The following is a 17,032-nucleotide window of genomic DNA, read 5'->3' as shown; positions in this document are numbered from 1 at the left end:
GAACAAGTCTTGCAAGGATTATCATTTGATATAGCAATGTGTATGCTCAATAAGGGATGTACATTAAAGTTGGTAATGATTCTACGCATCATGGTAGATTCTGGATGATCCAGATGGTCATGCCAAAGCATGTAAGTTTTTGGATCAATGAACTTTTGGTTCATGACAGTATGTGCGTCAATTGTCTTTACGTATGCATAGATATTCCACATTTTCTGCACTTTTCGTTCCAATGTGGTATCCATTTAAACGTATGTTTTAAAACTCAACAAATTTCGAGTAGATCGAGTAGCGTATAATGCATTTTGTATGCATAATATTGTTCTATTTGGTAACATGATATGGGTTTTTCCTGAGCCTTCAATTATATATGATTGGCTTGATATTGTTGTTCCCTTTACTTTTGTAAGCATCAAGCTTGAGAAAAAATTTCGATCTCGAAATATTGTATGCGTGGTTGCGCTGTCTGCAAGACAAATATCTTGGCCATTGCTCTTGTTTTGAGAATAACCATAGTTTTTATCTATGCTCTCTAAGTAAGGGAGTCATAGTTAAAAACAATTTATTCATAATAAAAGGAAATTGAAATGCCACTTTTATTGAATTGACATGTGAGCTTTAAACTACAATTTCAGATAATAAGAGTACATCAAGCATAAAAATGATTCAATTGGACCAATATACTTCATTCTCTATTTCCACAATGAAGTCTGAAACATCCAAGTGGGTTGTGTTCAATTGCCTTGATAAATTAAACACTGGATCAGGTATATTCGTTGGTTTAGCCTGGTTGATAAAATTGGTTTTGACACACTTCTCCTTGAGAGAGGTTGAGGCTTGATAAAATCCATTAAATGTTTTGGGGTATGGCAGGTACATGCCCAGTGCCCATTGCTACCACACATATGGCAAATTTCTTCAGGATTTCTAAAAGATGAGTTTTACTCTTGTGGCGATTTACATTTTTGAAGCTCACGCCTAAATTATGCCTTGGACCTTGATTGTAAAACTGGACACCATGATTCTTGCCTTTTCCATTCCATCGGCCTCAGTTTGTGGTTACATCCTTATTTGTAATTATTGCCACGAGAAGATGTGGTGTTCACTTCGAGAGAAGCAGCATTCACTTCTAGGAATGGCGCCGATCCAATAGGTCGGGATTCATGATTTTTCATTAGGAGCTCATTGTTCTGTTCAACCACAAAGAACATCGATATTAGTTGGTTGTACTTAGTAAAGCCTCACTCTCTATACTGCTGCTGTAGGAGCACATTAGATGCATGAAAGGTGCTGAAAGTCTTTTCCAGCATATCTTCCTTAGTGATAGTCTCCCCACAAAGCTTCATCTGGAAGCTAATTCTGAACATTGCAGGGTTATACTCAGAAACCGACTTGAAATCATGGATCCTTAGGCGTATCCACTCATAATAAGTCCTTGGGAGAATCATTGTTTTCAGATGATTATATCTATTTTTAATGTCTTCTAGATGGCTAATGAATCTTCAATTGTTAGGTACTCGTTCTTCAATCCTTTGTCAAAATGGCGACGAATAAAGATCATAGCCTTCGCCCGATCTTGAGATGATACATTATTTCCCTCCTTAATAGTTTCTCTAAGATTTTTTGCCTCCAGATGGATCTTGATATCCACTACCTAGTTAAGGTAGTTTTTCCGAGTAATGTCAAGGCCAACAAAATCAAGTTTTGCCAAGATCGTCATTTTCTTCTTATGAAAGAAAATTGAGATGTGTAAGAACTTACAATAATATTTATTATGGAGGAATGTAGTGTTAGAACTTCTGGTTCTTACAAATTTTTCATTTTGATCTTCAGGCCAAAATTATGAGCACTCAAAACTTCAGGCTCGAGATTTATACAATTAATGAGGAAGACGATTATACCGCACCACTCAAGCAGTAGGAAAATTTAAATATGTAGTGTAGGATGGGCGATTATACTGCACCATCTAAAATTGCCGTAAAATTAAGTCTGCATTTCAAGATGGGCGATTGTACCACACCATCTAAAATCGCAATAAAATTAACATAAATAAACACTGGGTTATTAATCAGGAGCTACACCAAACAAGAAATCAAAAATATAAGTAATTGTTATATTGAGAACTAGAAGCAGGCATGGTGCTAGCAAATCTTGGCGAGGGTACATCAAGCATGTGAGACAGAGGAGGAAGAAGAACAATAAGATCCTTGGAGGAGGCATTTTTTTTTTTTTTTTTTGGTGAAGGAAAATGAGAACTGGTTAGGATTAGAGAGTCATGCTGATAACGTGTTTAGGCAAAAATTAGAGAGATAACCTTTGCTAGGGACATAAGCAAAGCGGGTGCAATGTTTCACGCTGTTTGTTTTCGTAACTATAACACAAAAAGATTGTTAGTAAAGAGAGGAAGGGATATTGGTATTATTGCTTTCACTTTTTTTCTTTCTGTGTGTGGTGATCATACACGGAATGTTTTTTATATAGAGCCATATCCGTAATAATTACAAAAGTGAAATGAGTGCCTTTTGAAAAACATCATACAATAACAAGACTACTATCTTAAAGTCTTCCTACCTTTGACTAAAAACATGTGGGCAGTCATTCCCACAACTTTTACAACATGAACGAACATTTGCCATGTTACAATCATAACACTGTACATATGAAAACATTTACAAGAACATGCATGGTTGACAATTCTTGTGAGTCTTGGTCGACGAATTATTTTTGAGATTTTGGGTTTGACCCCTGCATTGTTGCACCAGACCGGGTTAACATTGAGCCCCTTGTTAGAAACCTAGTACCTTACACACTAAAACTCAATAAGACCCCAACATATATATAGTAGCTACATAGTTTACTCCTCGGGTGTGTTTGTTTCACCGGCATATGTGAATTTATATGGTTTCTCATTAGTCATTTATAATTCAGCTGTTGAGTCTCCCTTTTACATTTTTTTGGAATGTTCTTGGACTATAAGTCTTTGGTGTTGGTTGTTGAAGCTTTTCTTTCTTTCGCCTCTAGTGGTACAATCAGTGTTACATGTTTTTTTGGAAACTTTCCTTGCAACTTTTTCTAGCTCTACTCGTAAAGTTTGGGTTATAATGGCTTGTATTTTTATAATGGGGAATTTTTTTTCTTCATAATCAAACTTGGTTTGAGGGAAAGTCTGTTTCCCTGGATCATGCTAAGTGTTGGCTAGCGGCTTGGTTTCGTGACTTGGCACTATTGTGTTTCTTAAGTGGTCGTTCCTCATCTTCGGTGCTACTTATTTTCTCAATAATGGGTATCTCACTGCTTTCTATTGTGCTCCATCTCTTTATTCCAGTCATTTGGAGGTTACCAATTCATGTGTGCTCAAGGTTAATATTGATGGGTCTTGTGCCAACGCCCGTGCTGGATTCCCCAAATTTTTCGCTCTTCAGAGGGTGTGGCACTTGGTGCTTTTGCATCCAACACAAAATTTGTAAGTTTAGTTGCTGTAGAAATTCTTGCTTTCATTGAGGTTGTTGGTATAGCTTGGGTCAAAGATTGGAACACATTTTGGATTGAAACAGACTTCATGTTGGTTATTAACTATCTTTTTAAGGCCCCTAATGTGGCCACTTAGTTTCTAATGGTGAATTGAAAGAATTGTCTTTAGCAACTTCGTCAAATGAGATTTATATGTACACATATTTATAGAGAAGGAAATAAGGTTGCAGATGCTTTAACTTCTTTTGGGGCAAATAGTTATACTTATTACTGGTGGTATACACTTCCAGATTTTGTAGCTTCTCATGCTCATGACATTTTGTTTTGTTCTTATTATCATTTTCATTAATTGTCTTGTCTTATGGGTCTTGCTTGGGCCCCTGGTTGTATTTTTTTCATTTAGTTTCATTACGATCAAATAAATTGTTGGAGAAGGGATGCGGGGGTTGTTTCTGGTTGTAATGGTCATCTCTCCTATGGGGAGGGTAGGTGGCTCGCACGTAACAATTGCCAAATCAGTAATCTCTCGTCTAATCTTTCTCGAAAGAAAAATAAAATAAATTAGAGCCATGGACCCCAACCCACCCCCACCCCCCCACCTCCCCCCCCCCCCCAAACAATCTTGTTGACCATGTCGAAAACGACTGACTGGAAGCCAGCTATCAAGCCAAGTGATCGAAATTTGGGGGATAATAAACCCTAGTTCTCTCCCTCTCGCGGCAGAACAGAGAATTTTTGTCCAGAGTTTGTTGTTGTATTCCGTAGAATTGCAATCCTAAAAAGTTACTAATTCTAAACCTACTTGTCTTAGGTTTTTATTAATAAGGGAAATAAGAAATCCCAGACACTCAATTTCCTACAAGAAAACTAATTCTATTAATCCTAGTACGACTGAAACTTGCCTATCATTATAAATACAAATTAAGGGTTACGAACTTACGACCACAACAAGCAAACGCACTACACCTTAAAAAAACACTAAAATCCAATCTTTCTGACATAATAAACATGCAGTCTTTCAATCCCAACCAGAGTCACGACGACGACTACAATATAGTTGTGCTGGTAGAAAACACAGGCTTCCCAGATGATCAATCGCTTCCAAAGTTTCCTCAAATTTCAATTTCTTGGCAGGTTTACAATAGCTACCATGTTACTGGCACCAACAGATCCATTCAACACAGAGTCGCAACACAAAAATTTGACATACACTCGTTACCGTCACAGGACACCATATCAAATATGTTAGGTAACATACAGATCCCGTTCCCATTAGATAGGCTACGATGGAAGACGCGGCGTGGTGTTAAACATTCTGAGCCACTGAACAGCATTGACGATATGATCGGCAACATATGTTGCTCGGTTAATCGGATGCTTGTTGCAGGACTACGGAAGAAGCTGGGCGTGATAGTCAAGGTTGAGAAGCAGATTAGTATCACAATTCAACAATATGATACGATGAATGAAAGAAGATACTTGGAGGAGAGCATAAGGGGTTTCCATTCTATGCTTTCACGTTCAGGTTTGCTACAACAACCAGGAGATGGGGTACGCGGCCAGGTTTCAGTTACTGTTGATATTTTAAACCGGCGATCAGCTGAGATGTATTGGAATGAAATTAAGTCACGTGCAGCCGCTGCAGGGTTGATTAATGATATTAACAATGGCAATGCTAATTCTAGAGAAAATACTGGATTATTGGATGTTAATGCATTACTGGTAGAGATAAGTACGGTGATGGAGGCTGTATCGGGTGATTATCAATCGTCAAAGTCTAGGCCGAAGCCGGCAAGCAAAGCATTCGTTGAGGCCTTGGACAAGTTTATAAAAATCGATGGAGTAGATTGTGGTACTAATAGTGAATTTTGTGTGGTTTGCTTGGAGAAGATGATGAGTGGGGAAGAAGTTACGCCCCTGTCATGCTCTCATATGTTTCATGCAAACTGTGTTGTCCAATGGTTCAAGTCGGGTAATACGTGCCCCGTGTGTAGGTTCATTTGTCCGACTGATTGAAGTGAGTTCAAAGATCCCGAGAACGTTTCCCCCATAGAGGGATTTTACCTCCTTTAAATCGTGCACTTTGTATTGCTTTTTGACTTTATGTTTCGTTGTAACTAACAAGATTTCAAAACTGTTCCAATCCTACGATCCGAATTGAGCGAATTTGTATACCATTTTATTAGTTTCAAAAAGCATCACCTAAAAACTAAAATATGTTGTGCAATCCGCCGAGTGATTCCGGTAGAGAGTCGCTTCCTCAAACCTGAAACAAGAGGAGCGACAACAACTTTACCCTTCAGAGCTAAACCTGAAACATACAAGCTGCCAACTCGAAGTTCTTAAAACTGAAGATTTTATCATTAATATTGTCGGGGTTATAAAGTTAATACTTATATGATGCTATCCATATCTTAAATTAATTTCCCTATATATGGGTTTGGAGTTCAAAAGCTTTCACGATTTACTACGTACCCCTTTGGAAAAACTCCCTCATCCAACCATGCAATATTCTCACATTTGTCCAAGTCCATGCACTTGTTTGCCCAAGTAAGGGAGTGATTTACATCCTTTACCTGAATGTTGTTTGGATGTCCCCCATCAACATTTTACCGGTGAATGAGATATAAAATACCTATTTTGGCAGGAAAATATAAATAAAGATGTAATTTTTTTATTGTCCTTCTCGGTTGGAGAGCAATCGGGTACACGAACAACATATGCAACAAGGACCTTACCGACTTTACCATCAGGATGTCACCAACAAAAAAATTGATATGAGCTAGCTACACTAACATCCCTAAAGTTCTAATTTGATTTCACATCATCCATTAACGAAGAAATTACCAAAGCAAAAAACTAAGATCAGGTACTTTTGGACTAAAGAAAGGGACAAATCTAAGGTCAGCATGTGTTATGTTTTTGCTCTGTTACAGTTACATTCGTGAAATGTCTACAGAATTCACAAGAAAAATATGGAGTTCACATCAATTCCAAAACCCTAGAATTCAAAGAGAAACACGGAACTTCCACATCACTCCAAAAGTAAACCCTAAACGTAAGAGTTTTGGAAGATCCGGACAAGAGAACATATACTCAAGTTGAGAATTGTCCGAAAATCCATTACCGTGATGTAGTACTAGTAAGCTTAACATCTAATTTTTAGTATGCACCAAGAGAGAGAGAAAAAAAATATAGTTGGTGCTTTGTGTCTGGTTATCCGTACCATCTGAACTCATGGATGTTCCAGTTGCAATTTTCCTTGCATCTACTGTTTTCTTTATTGTCAACTTCATTATGAAGTTCACTTCAAGTTGGAGCTACGTTAAGTTGGTGTAAATCTAACTTCACTATGTAAAATTAAAGTTACATTGTATACATAGTTTTGTTACTAGAGATGCTAGGGTTCGACATTCTTTTAAAGTGAGGGTGAGAGATCCCTTTTATAGAACAAGGGTTTATTTCCCCGCTTACATACTTAATTGGCTAAATAGTGAGGCTCAAATATTTAGCCCAATCTATGGTAAAACATTGACAATAATTGTGATTCATGGAAATAAAAATTGCTGAACCAAAAGGAAAAGCATTAACAGAAGCGCAACAAGAGAGTGGTGATCGAAACTTGAAGACCTCAAGGCGAAGAATTACCTGTTCCAGGCAATTCATTGTTTAATTTTGGAGTGCTTTCTTCAACTCGTGTGCCTTCTTCTCCTTCCCTTACTGCACATAACTTGGGGGCAGGGGCGGATGAAAATAAGGATCAAGGTGGTGGTTTTAGGACGACCTAAGTCTAGAAAATAAACACGTGAAGGTCTTCTGATGACCTTCCAAATGTTTGGTACGAGTCTATTTTCTGCTTGCTAAATGTTTGATGTAATGCATGATAGGCATATCTCGACATGCTGCATCAACAACACATAACAAATCCTCTTTATATCACTCATCAGATTACTTCGGCATATGCTGATATCTGTTGACATGTGTGCATAACAAGCTCATCAAGTGAATAAACTGATTTATGTTTTTTTGCGTGCTTTGCGCTCTATTCCTATCTAAAACACTTGTATTTAAACTGGGATCCCCAAAGTTCAAATCCTGGATCCGCCACCGTTTGGGGTGGTTCAAAATACACTTGTTCCTACAACTCTTCAGTAAAAAAGCATATTTTACATTTAATTGAAATAGTTACCATAAATTTGAGCAGTTATTAAGGGAACCAAACGAAAAGTATCCACTCTGGCCACTGGAGCAAACACCTCCTTGTTAATAGCAACATTTTTCTTCCAACTTTGTGCAACCAATCAAGCCTTGTGCTTATCATTCTTTGCCTTCTTATTAAGCTTGGTTTTGTAGACCCAATTTACACCAATCGAATTATGAGGGTCAACAAGTAGTGGATTTTGAAGAGAAAGGCTTGAGGTTCATTACGTTGTCTATTGGAAAGAGGGGTTGCATGGAAGTTGGCCTAGGCCAGGGTTCACCATCTGTAGTGACATATGGTGCTCCTTGCATTTGTAGGGCGTCTACTAGAGTTTACTTGGAACATGCCACCCAATGTGGGAAAAATTGATCTCACTAAGGATCAGGCATCCTTCAAGAAGGTTACCCTTTGGTTGGGCATGCTAAGCCTAGCTTACCTGCTATTGTAGTGTGCCAATAGTGTAATTGTGAGTTGGTTGGTACGTCGTCATGCTCAAAACCGATCAGCTTTGAGTTTACTGGTGTTTTGCCTCTCTGTTGATAAAAATAATTACCAAAAATTCTAATAATAGAAAGAAAAATAATATAATTTTTTCAAGCTCCTTGTTTAGATTGATCTTTCTACGTTATTCTATAGTCAATCTCACATCGTACTTTTACCACACATGAAAAAGTATCGATGACCAAAACAAAGAAAATAAAAGAGTAATAAGGAAATATTGTTGTGAAATTTAGTGTGAATACCACACATGCGATTGCACAAGCAAGCAAACCAAAATAGGCTTTGGTGGCAACCTTTAAGAGTTTTAGGTGAAAAAAATCTTAGGAAGGTAAATTTTTCTTTATGTATGTAAGGTTGTGTCGGATCAAAATCTATATATAGAGTTATGTCTGTGACCTCATTACAACACACAAGATCAAGAGCGAAAGTAACAATACCAATAACCCTCCCCCCTCTTTAGCAACATTTTTTTGTGTGATACAATTACGAAAATAAACAATGTGATACATTGCATCCGTTCCATTTTTATCTCCAGCAAAGATTGTCTCTCTCTCACTTTTGTCTATTTATAACAAGTATAACTTCGTTTGATGGTGGAAATAAGCTGAAATTTAGTTAGGTTCGATGGAAGTAAGGGGCAGAAGCAGTCACAATTTGGATTAATAAACAAGTCAACCGTACCAATCAAAATTAATCATCATGAGGGATGACGTCTAGAAAACTTTGGGAATGTCAATTTGCAGCAATATATGAAGAGACAAAGATGATCCTGTAATTGACGATAAGAAAGTGCAAGAGACATAATCATACCCGTCGGTATTTAACATGTCCAATAAAATTTCATATTGGATGCTCAACCCCCATGCGGCAATGGTATTAGAATATAAGGCTTAAAAAGTTCTTGCAGGATCTAATACTAGCTTATAGTATCCCTCGCATATAAACTAATAACACTCACTTAATTTCGACAGTACGAAAAAAATTTATTGATATGAAAAAAAAAATCACACTTAATTACGAAATATCATGATCATTCCCATCTTAATGTGGAGGAATTCATGACACCGACTAAATCTTAAGTCAACCACACAACAACACGTGGAAGTCTCTTTGATATAAACTTCCTGGTGTTGATAAACCACTTTAATTAATTATGTTTGCTCTCTATAATGTGGCATGTTAAACAGGTTAGCAACTAGTTTTACCCAAAAAACCGATAAGATGGTAAATGTTAGTCTAGCAATTTCTTACAAGACTCCATAAACTTGAACGAAATGACACGAAAATAAGAAGTTTCAGGTATGACACAAATGTCACGATATGATCTGTTAAGATAACATGATTGACACGAAAACGACACACACACGAATAATGCAACCCGTTTTACAGGTTTACTCATTAAGTCTAGAAATTCCTTGTGCGAGTCATTAACCTGACATGAAATAACAAACTTCAGATTGAAACATCAAGATAATAAGTTTGGTACGATACAATTTATTATTAAAAAGAGTATGATATGAAAATAACAAACATGACTATATCAAGCGGGATGCAAAACAAGAAAAAGGATTCGCTAGGGATTCAGAAATCATGTGCATTTATCGTATATCGTGCTGTCACTTTTCGTTAAGTACTATTTATATTTAAATTTTAAATTGTAAATAATTTCTGATTACATAATATAGAATAAACGAACAAAATTACAAGATCCTTATGATCTCTAAGAAAATGATTCGGCGATCATCATTTTCCATAAAACACTTGTAAAAGAGGAAAAAAACAATTAACTAATAAAACGTCCGGTACTCCCACGTGGCCATCCTTACATGTGGAGTCAAATTCGCTTCCCTTCCCTTTCCGTTTCCTTCTTTTCTTCTCCGTCTCTCCTCTCTTCTCTGCAGTTCCTCTCTCCAATGGCCGAAATCTCTGCTGCTCTCCGCTTCTCACCCTTCTCTTCCCTCTCCTCCTTCACTCGCGCCAAGGACTCCTCTTTCTCTTCCTTCTCCGCAGCTTTCCCTCCAAAATCTCCAAATTCCCACCCTTGCCCCTCCCGCCTTCTCCGATTTCCCGCCAAATCGTCCTCCGATTCGTCCAATTCCTTACCCGATGATCTCTTCGGCTTCTTTCCTTGGTCCAATGACTCCGGTAGGTACCCTTCTTCAATCCCCCACACATCGTATCCATGTGTAATTAAACAGTATAATTTCCATGCTAATAAGGGTTAAATTTAACATTTCCTGATTACTTTTACTGTCTGATCTTTTGATTTTTTTTTATGATTATTTTTTTACTGTTTGTGATCATATTTGGCAGAAATTGAATGGGTTCCTGAGGAGAGAGTCACATTGTTCACTTTTGATGGGCTAATTCAGATTGGAGGCTCCATGGTCCCTCGACGTATCACTTCTTCGAATGTATGTTTTCTCCATATTTATCCTTATGATTTTGTATTAACAGATAATGTATCCCTAATGAAATTTTACTTTTCATCTATTAGGCCTCATTTGGTTTCTAAGATTCGATTTGATTAGATAAATTATGTTGAATGAAAACATGGATGTAAACTTGCACAGTTTGTTAAGTTGAAGGAAATTTATCCCTCATAGTACTAATATTTTTGTTACAATCGGAAGGATAAGTTTCCTTAATGACTGATGCATCTTCCACCTTCAACTTGACAAAGTTTGGAAGTTGTATCCACTTCTTCCTTCTAACATAAATTGAATCTAGGGAGTTGTCGAATCCATTCCAATCCTAATACCGAATGAGGTCTAATATTACGTATGGATTATAATTAGTATGAAAGATCTAGCTTTTTTTTTTCTCTCTATCATTTTGGACCCCATTTTTTGTACTGAGTTTGTTTGTTAAATGATCTAGTTGAGTGTGTATGCTTGACAGAAGAAGCAAGGGAGGTCGAAGACTACTCAAAGATTTCAGAGATTTCAAGAGAGTGATTACATGGACACAGAGCAGAGTTTGTGCCTGGGTGCACTCTTTGATATTGCAGCTACAAATGTAAACAACCCTTATGCTGTTATTTGTATTATTTAATTTGCCATTTGATTGCTGTGCGCTTTCACTTTGTCTTATGTATGTGAGAATTTGTCATTCTAGGGCCTTGACATGGGCAGGAGACTCTGTATCTTTGGCTTTTGCCGTTCCATAGAGATGCTTAGCGATGTCGTGGAAGACACTGTGTTGGAACATGGCGGAGAGGTATGTTATGTTAACATGGTATAAATATTTTACCATTTCATTCTTTTTCCCTTTCAGAATCATTTTGTTATGTCGATAGTTGTCAAGAGCGAAAGCTAAATGTTTGGTTTCAATACCCTGGCTACATTTTCATAGCCTAGTGGTCTAATTACAAGAATCATTACGGAGACATTCAGGCTCCAAAAACTCATTCATGTTTTATGATCTATGATCTGCACTGATATCACCCGTGAAAAAATGGATTTATTTGTTTCTGGTGTGGTTCTGTTGAATTCTCTATTTATTTACTCTAGTTCTTAGTTTCTCACTTCCAAGTACATGTTTTATTTCCAGTGATAGAAATAGATAGCTGTAAATTCAATGTCTGATAAAGAGATGGACTGCGCATATGTTGGTCCAAAGTGTGTTAGGCTTGTTTTGTCTAGTAAATTTCACTGCAAAAATTTTATTGTATACAATCGCATGGGCCATTGACAATTGTCCAGTGACCGGCCAGGTAGGGGTAATCACTTTCCATTCTGGCTGGAGCAAAGGGAAACAGACATGTTTAATTCCCTAAATTGTTTTCTTTGGAGAAAATTTGGTTAATGTTAAAGATGTTTAAAATTGCTGACTTGGCACTCGTTAATATCTTTAGAACCTAAGCTACGGTCCCCCATAGCAATGTTGCTCGAAGGGGCTGTTCTCTGCTGATGCGTCTCCAGATGCAGAAGTATACAAGTTTTGTGGCAAGCCAGCTTGCTCTTACCCAGTAGCCATTCTCTGTGGAGGGTAGGGCCAAAAATAAAGCGATAAACCTTGTCAATAATGCAAAACTTCCCATCAGGACAAACTACACTATAACAACCATTAGCAGTTGTAAGTTAGATGGCTTGCTAAAGAGTTCCAAGTCAGGAGGGCCGATACTGCTACATTCATCTCTCAAGAACCTCCTTACCTGTGGCGTGGGTTGGTCAAGATGGCTTGCATCACCTGTACGGTGATGGTGGCTCCATATGGAGAAGTTAATTTTGCGGTTAGACTCAGAAAGTGCTGAATCCATTTGTAGTTGGTCTATAAAAAGAAGCTTTGAGACTATTGAAGAATAACGTAAAAATTTACTTCTTGAACTACTAAACAAAACTAGACTCCTGAGCTGAATTGGCCACTCCTTGAGAAGGAAATGAACGATGGAAGCACTTCAATAATAACACAACAAAGAGAGATGAGAGCACGACAGTAAAACGAGCTTACTATCTGGGGACGAGAAAAGAAAATGAAGTAATAAAGAAATATAGAACTAGGGTAGAAAAGTTGAAATGTTATTTTGAACAGGTTAAATGGTTCCAGACCCAAAAGAGAAGGTTATGGTTGGCTCTAGTAGCTGGATCGGAAGCAAGAGTTCTGCCTACGATAGGAAAGAGTAATCCTAGTAGACATATTTCTCCCCTCCAGGGCTGGTCACTGTCTCTTCTTGTATCTTAGATGTTTATGTTGTGCGTTTCATTGTGATTAAATTCTCTTATGTTGCCAGGTGCCAGCTGATAATTTTGGTAGAATGCCGGGTCTCTGAAGACTCGAGTCCCAAATAAAGTTTTTGTTTATAGATTTCTGGTTTTTTCAATTTCAGGTTGTTGCTGCAGAGAAGGCGATGAAAGGTGGTTTGCATGAAAAGCTAAGAATGACGGTTGCAGTGCCGTTACTTTGGGGGGTTCCTCCTGCTGCCGAAACACTTCACCTTGCCGTAAAGAGTGGTGGAGGAATTGTAGACAAAGTTTATTGGCAATGGGATTTCTTGTGAAAAAAAAAAAAAAGATTAGCATCCCTTCCTAACCATTATTTGTGCATGTTGTACATAATATTGCTGTATTCCCCCCATATGTACAATACCAAATTGTTGTATTTCAAATCAAATCAGCCTCCTCCAATGTCATTATCTCATGTATTACTAGCTTTTGACTCTTCCATTTGGCTACATTAAACAACTTCTCCATCAAAAAATTGATGGCGAGCGACTTACATGGCAAGGGGGCACTGCAATTGTGATGTTCTACGTTAATCATGCAATGTCATTAGAGAGAACTTTATATGTAGCGTCGTGTCATTGTGCAAGACGCGCATATATTGTGGTGTATTTGTGTCATGTAAGATGTGTTCGAACTGATGAAGGCCTGTATAATGCCTATATTAAATATTAAGATGACCGGGCAAGCTCTGGATGAAGGGCACGTTTTACAACTTTGGTCATGAAGGTCAATGCAAATTTTATACTTCAAAACCTCTTTTGTGATCATAAAAGGTTTTTCTTTTTAGAACGAAAGTAATGTAATGAAAGCTATATTTTGAGGAGAACGAAATTGAACAAAAGATTACAGACCCCACTGAATCTTTTCAACTTTAATTTGAGATTCAGTTTAAACATTTCATTGAAAAGATTAATCAAGCAATTTTGGCCCCTTCTATTTTGGCTTTTAAAATAAGGTGCTTTATTAGCGTGCAAAATCAAGCATATGAGGTTGCATCACATTTGTGGTGGATTGCCTTGATGATTATAATATTTACGTTCATCTCACTGTTTGTTTGCAGGGTTCAAACCCACTTCCATGTCTCAAAGTAGTATAGAGTAGAAATATCAGTTGTAATACAAAAATTAATAAAAACCATATGTGGATATATTTGATTACAAAAGACTATCATAGCTAACATGCATAATAGGTAGTAGGGGTGCAAGTTTGATTAGAATTTCTGTCTCCGAATATGAAAATTTTCTATCCGAATGAGAGACATTGAGATTCAAAAGATTTCGAATTTTGATCTGAATTTTTACGAAATATTTCAAAATTTCACTAAATAAACTACAAGAAAAATATAGAAAATTGTTTGAAAATTTTATCATAACAAGTTTGAAATATTTCACCAAAATTCAATACTAATACAATCTTCATTTCGACGGTCTTATTGTCACATCCCGGCCCGGGGCGGACCACTTCCCGGGCCCGCTCCACAACCGTAGCACGATATTGTCCGCTTTGGGCCCCGACCACGCCTTCACGGTTTTGTTTCTGGGAACTCAGAGGAGAACTTCCCGATGGGTCACCCATCCTGGGAATGCTCTCGCGCGCTACTCGCTTAACTTTGAAGTTCCCATGGAACCCAAAGCCAGTGAGCTCCCAAAAGGCCTCGTACTAGGTAGGGATGATAATATACATTTAAGGATCACCCCTGGGCGATGTGGGATGTCACAATCCACCCCCCTTAGGGGCCCGACGTCCTCGTCGGCACACACGCGACTAGGGTTAGACTCTGATACCAAATTGTCACATCCCGGCCCGGGGCGGACCACTTCCCGGGCCCGCTCCACAACCGTAACACGATATTGTCCGCTTTGGGCCCCGACCACTCCCTCACAGTTTTGTTTCTGGGAACTCACACAAGAACTTCCCGATGGGTCACCCATCCTGGGAATGCTCTCGCGCGCTACTCGCTTAACTTCGAAGTTCCCATGGAACCCAAAACCAGTGAGCTCCCAAAAGGCCTCGTGCTAGGTAGGGATGAGAATATACATTTAAGGATCACCCCTGGGCGATGTGGGATGTCACACTTATGATGATTGTATAAATACATATACTCATATGAGTTAATCTAACCTCCTGGTTGTGATTGATTAAATAAATATTGGTATTGTAGTCAAATTATAAAAAAGAACAATGAATTGTATATACATCCAAAAATTTGTAAAATACATAAACCACGAATAATGTTCCGAAAATTTTGGATTACTCTGATTCCTATAATTTTGAATTTAGAAATATTCCAATATGACATGAAATTTTTGAAATAGATTTGGACTTGTTTCAGATTTATCGGAAATTAAGTATTAACACCCCACCACCACACCCTACCATTTATGCAACCACCACCATCACCATCTTCAGAGTGGCGGATCTAGGATTTCAAGATCGGAGGTTTCTAAGATAAAAGTTCAAAAAAAATAAAAATATATTAGACTAGTTTGGTTCCATAGCACTATTTTTTTATTGAATTTGGTTCATTGAATAATCAAAATTAATCAACCACATCAAGTGGTTCAGTGGTAAGGGCACAGAGAAAGCTGAAATGCCTTTGTGAGTCTTCTAGGCCCCTAGAAGGGGTAGATAACCGTGGCTTGCCACTAGTTGTCCCACTTTTAAAAAATAAAATAATAATAATCAAGATTAATCTCAAAGGTAATAAAACCAACAAATTTTCCTCAGCAACATAACGCATCAATTAATGACTCTACAAAGATGAAATTTGTTAATGTAACATATATATTACAATTGGGAGTTGAGACTAGAGTCTAGAATTAAAAAACTTAAATGAATTTTGAAGAAATAAATTTAGGTAGCTAGAGGTGGTGGAACGGCAAATGGTGCTAGGGGATGGGGTAACTTGAGTTTAAAGTTGGGAGGTTGCGACTATTTGGAGGATTAAAATAAAAATTAGAAACCTCTTCTTCTTTGTTATAAGCATTGCTGCATGCACATCCATGGAGGCAACAAGCCTCTCCGTTGAACCTGCCCAAATAGTTCGAGGCTCCTGAAGATCGATCACAAATGTTTCTTCGGATTTCTGAAGGGTCCCGAAACCTCCCAGATCCCTATATGGATCCGCCCAATCCTCACCACCATTTCAATCGCCATAAACCATCCACTACCATTGCTATACTATCATCACTCCGCACCATCATTGTCCGCGACGCCACACACACCCACCCATCCCACCACCATATAAATGTAACTCGATAGATTTTTTTTACTAAATTGTTTATTACATAAAACTTTGACAAATCATGTCCCTTATAGTAACTATATACAACTATTACAGTTTTACATCAAATTTAACAAAACACCATGACACTACTTTTCCGCATATAGCACTGAGAAATACATTATCAAATGTTTAACTGCTAGCTGATTATTCTCAAAGTATAAAAAATATATATAAAGAGCTCTAACATTAATAAACTGGCTCTACGTTAGGTCAACGGTTCAACACCATTCAGTGGATCTAAAGAAATTGGTCCACTCATACATAACTATTACAGTTTTACATTACAGAAACATTGTGACATAACATTTCCCAAGCGTAGCACTGTTAAAAATACAATTTACCAAGTGTTTAACTGCTAGTTGTTTATTATCAAAACACAACATAATTATTTATTATTTTGCACGTGGTCCAACATTTTAATGGATAGGATGTTGTGTTTCTACCTATACTTTCCAAGTTTCGCTCTGAGTTTCTACTTATATATCTCAAGTTCAAAACTCTCATTCTCTAAATAATTGTAATAGTTTCATGCTATTTCCTCTCTCATCTTTATATATAAGGATGTGATATCCACACATCATTTTTTACTTCTCACACACCCTTCTAATTTTCGGCCATCGGATCAGATGAATTGAAAAAAATCAACAGACAAAAATTAACAAAGGGTGTGTGAGAAGTAAAATGGGATGTGTGGATAGCACACCCCTATATATAAAGCCAACAACCCCTTTTGGAGTAACAAGTTTCACCAAAAAGTTTTGGACAAAAATGCCTCCAAAACAAAAAATTTCAAAACCAACTCAAAATAATGCCCCTAATAATGTAGGGGTATTTTGGTCATTTTAATAG

The 17,032-nt window shown here is 37.5% G+C and overlaps 1 protein-coding gene across 1 annotated transcript; it reads left to right on the top strand.

The window, feature by feature from the left end:
* The first annotated feature begins 10,055 nt into the window (after nt 1-10,055).
* LOC103965671 lies at nt 10,056-13,322 on the top strand. Its single transcript, XM_009378739.3, has 5 exons — nt 10,056-10,318; nt 10,487-10,587; nt 11,075-11,191; nt 11,291-11,392; nt 13,002-13,322. The coding sequence occupies exons 1-5, from the start codon at nt 10,087-10,089 to the stop codon at nt 13,170-13,172; spliced, it is 723 nt and encodes a 240-aa protein (XP_009377014.1). The 5' UTR covers nt 10,056-10,086; the 3' UTR covers nt 13,173-13,322.
* The last annotated feature ends 3,710 nt before the right edge of the window (nt 13,323-17,032 follow it).

The sequence above is a fragment of a genome, unplaced genomic scaffold (genome assembly GCF_019419815.1).
Source record: "Pyrus x bretschneideri cultivar Hongxiangsu unplaced genomic scaffold, Pyrus_bretschneideri_v1 Contig45, whole genome shotgun sequence".
NCBI lineage: Eukaryota > Viridiplantae > Streptophyta > Magnoliopsida > Rosales > Rosaceae > Pyrus > Pyrus x bretschneideri.
This window is presented reverse-complemented; position numbering and strand designations above follow the sequence as displayed.

Coding starts and splice junctions, on each gene's coding strand:
- LOC103965671 (XM_009378739.3), top strand. CDS start 10,087: ATGGCCGAAATCTCTGCTGCTCTCCGCTTCTCACCCTTCTCTTCCCTC. Junction 10,588..11,074: donor GACGTATCACTTCTTCGAAT/GTATGTTTTCTC, acceptor TATGCTTGACAG/AAGAAGCAAGGGAGGTCGAA. Junction 11,192..11,290: donor TTGATATTGCAGCTACAAAT/GTAAACAACCCT, acceptor TTGTCATTCTAG/GGCCTTGACATGGGCAGGAG.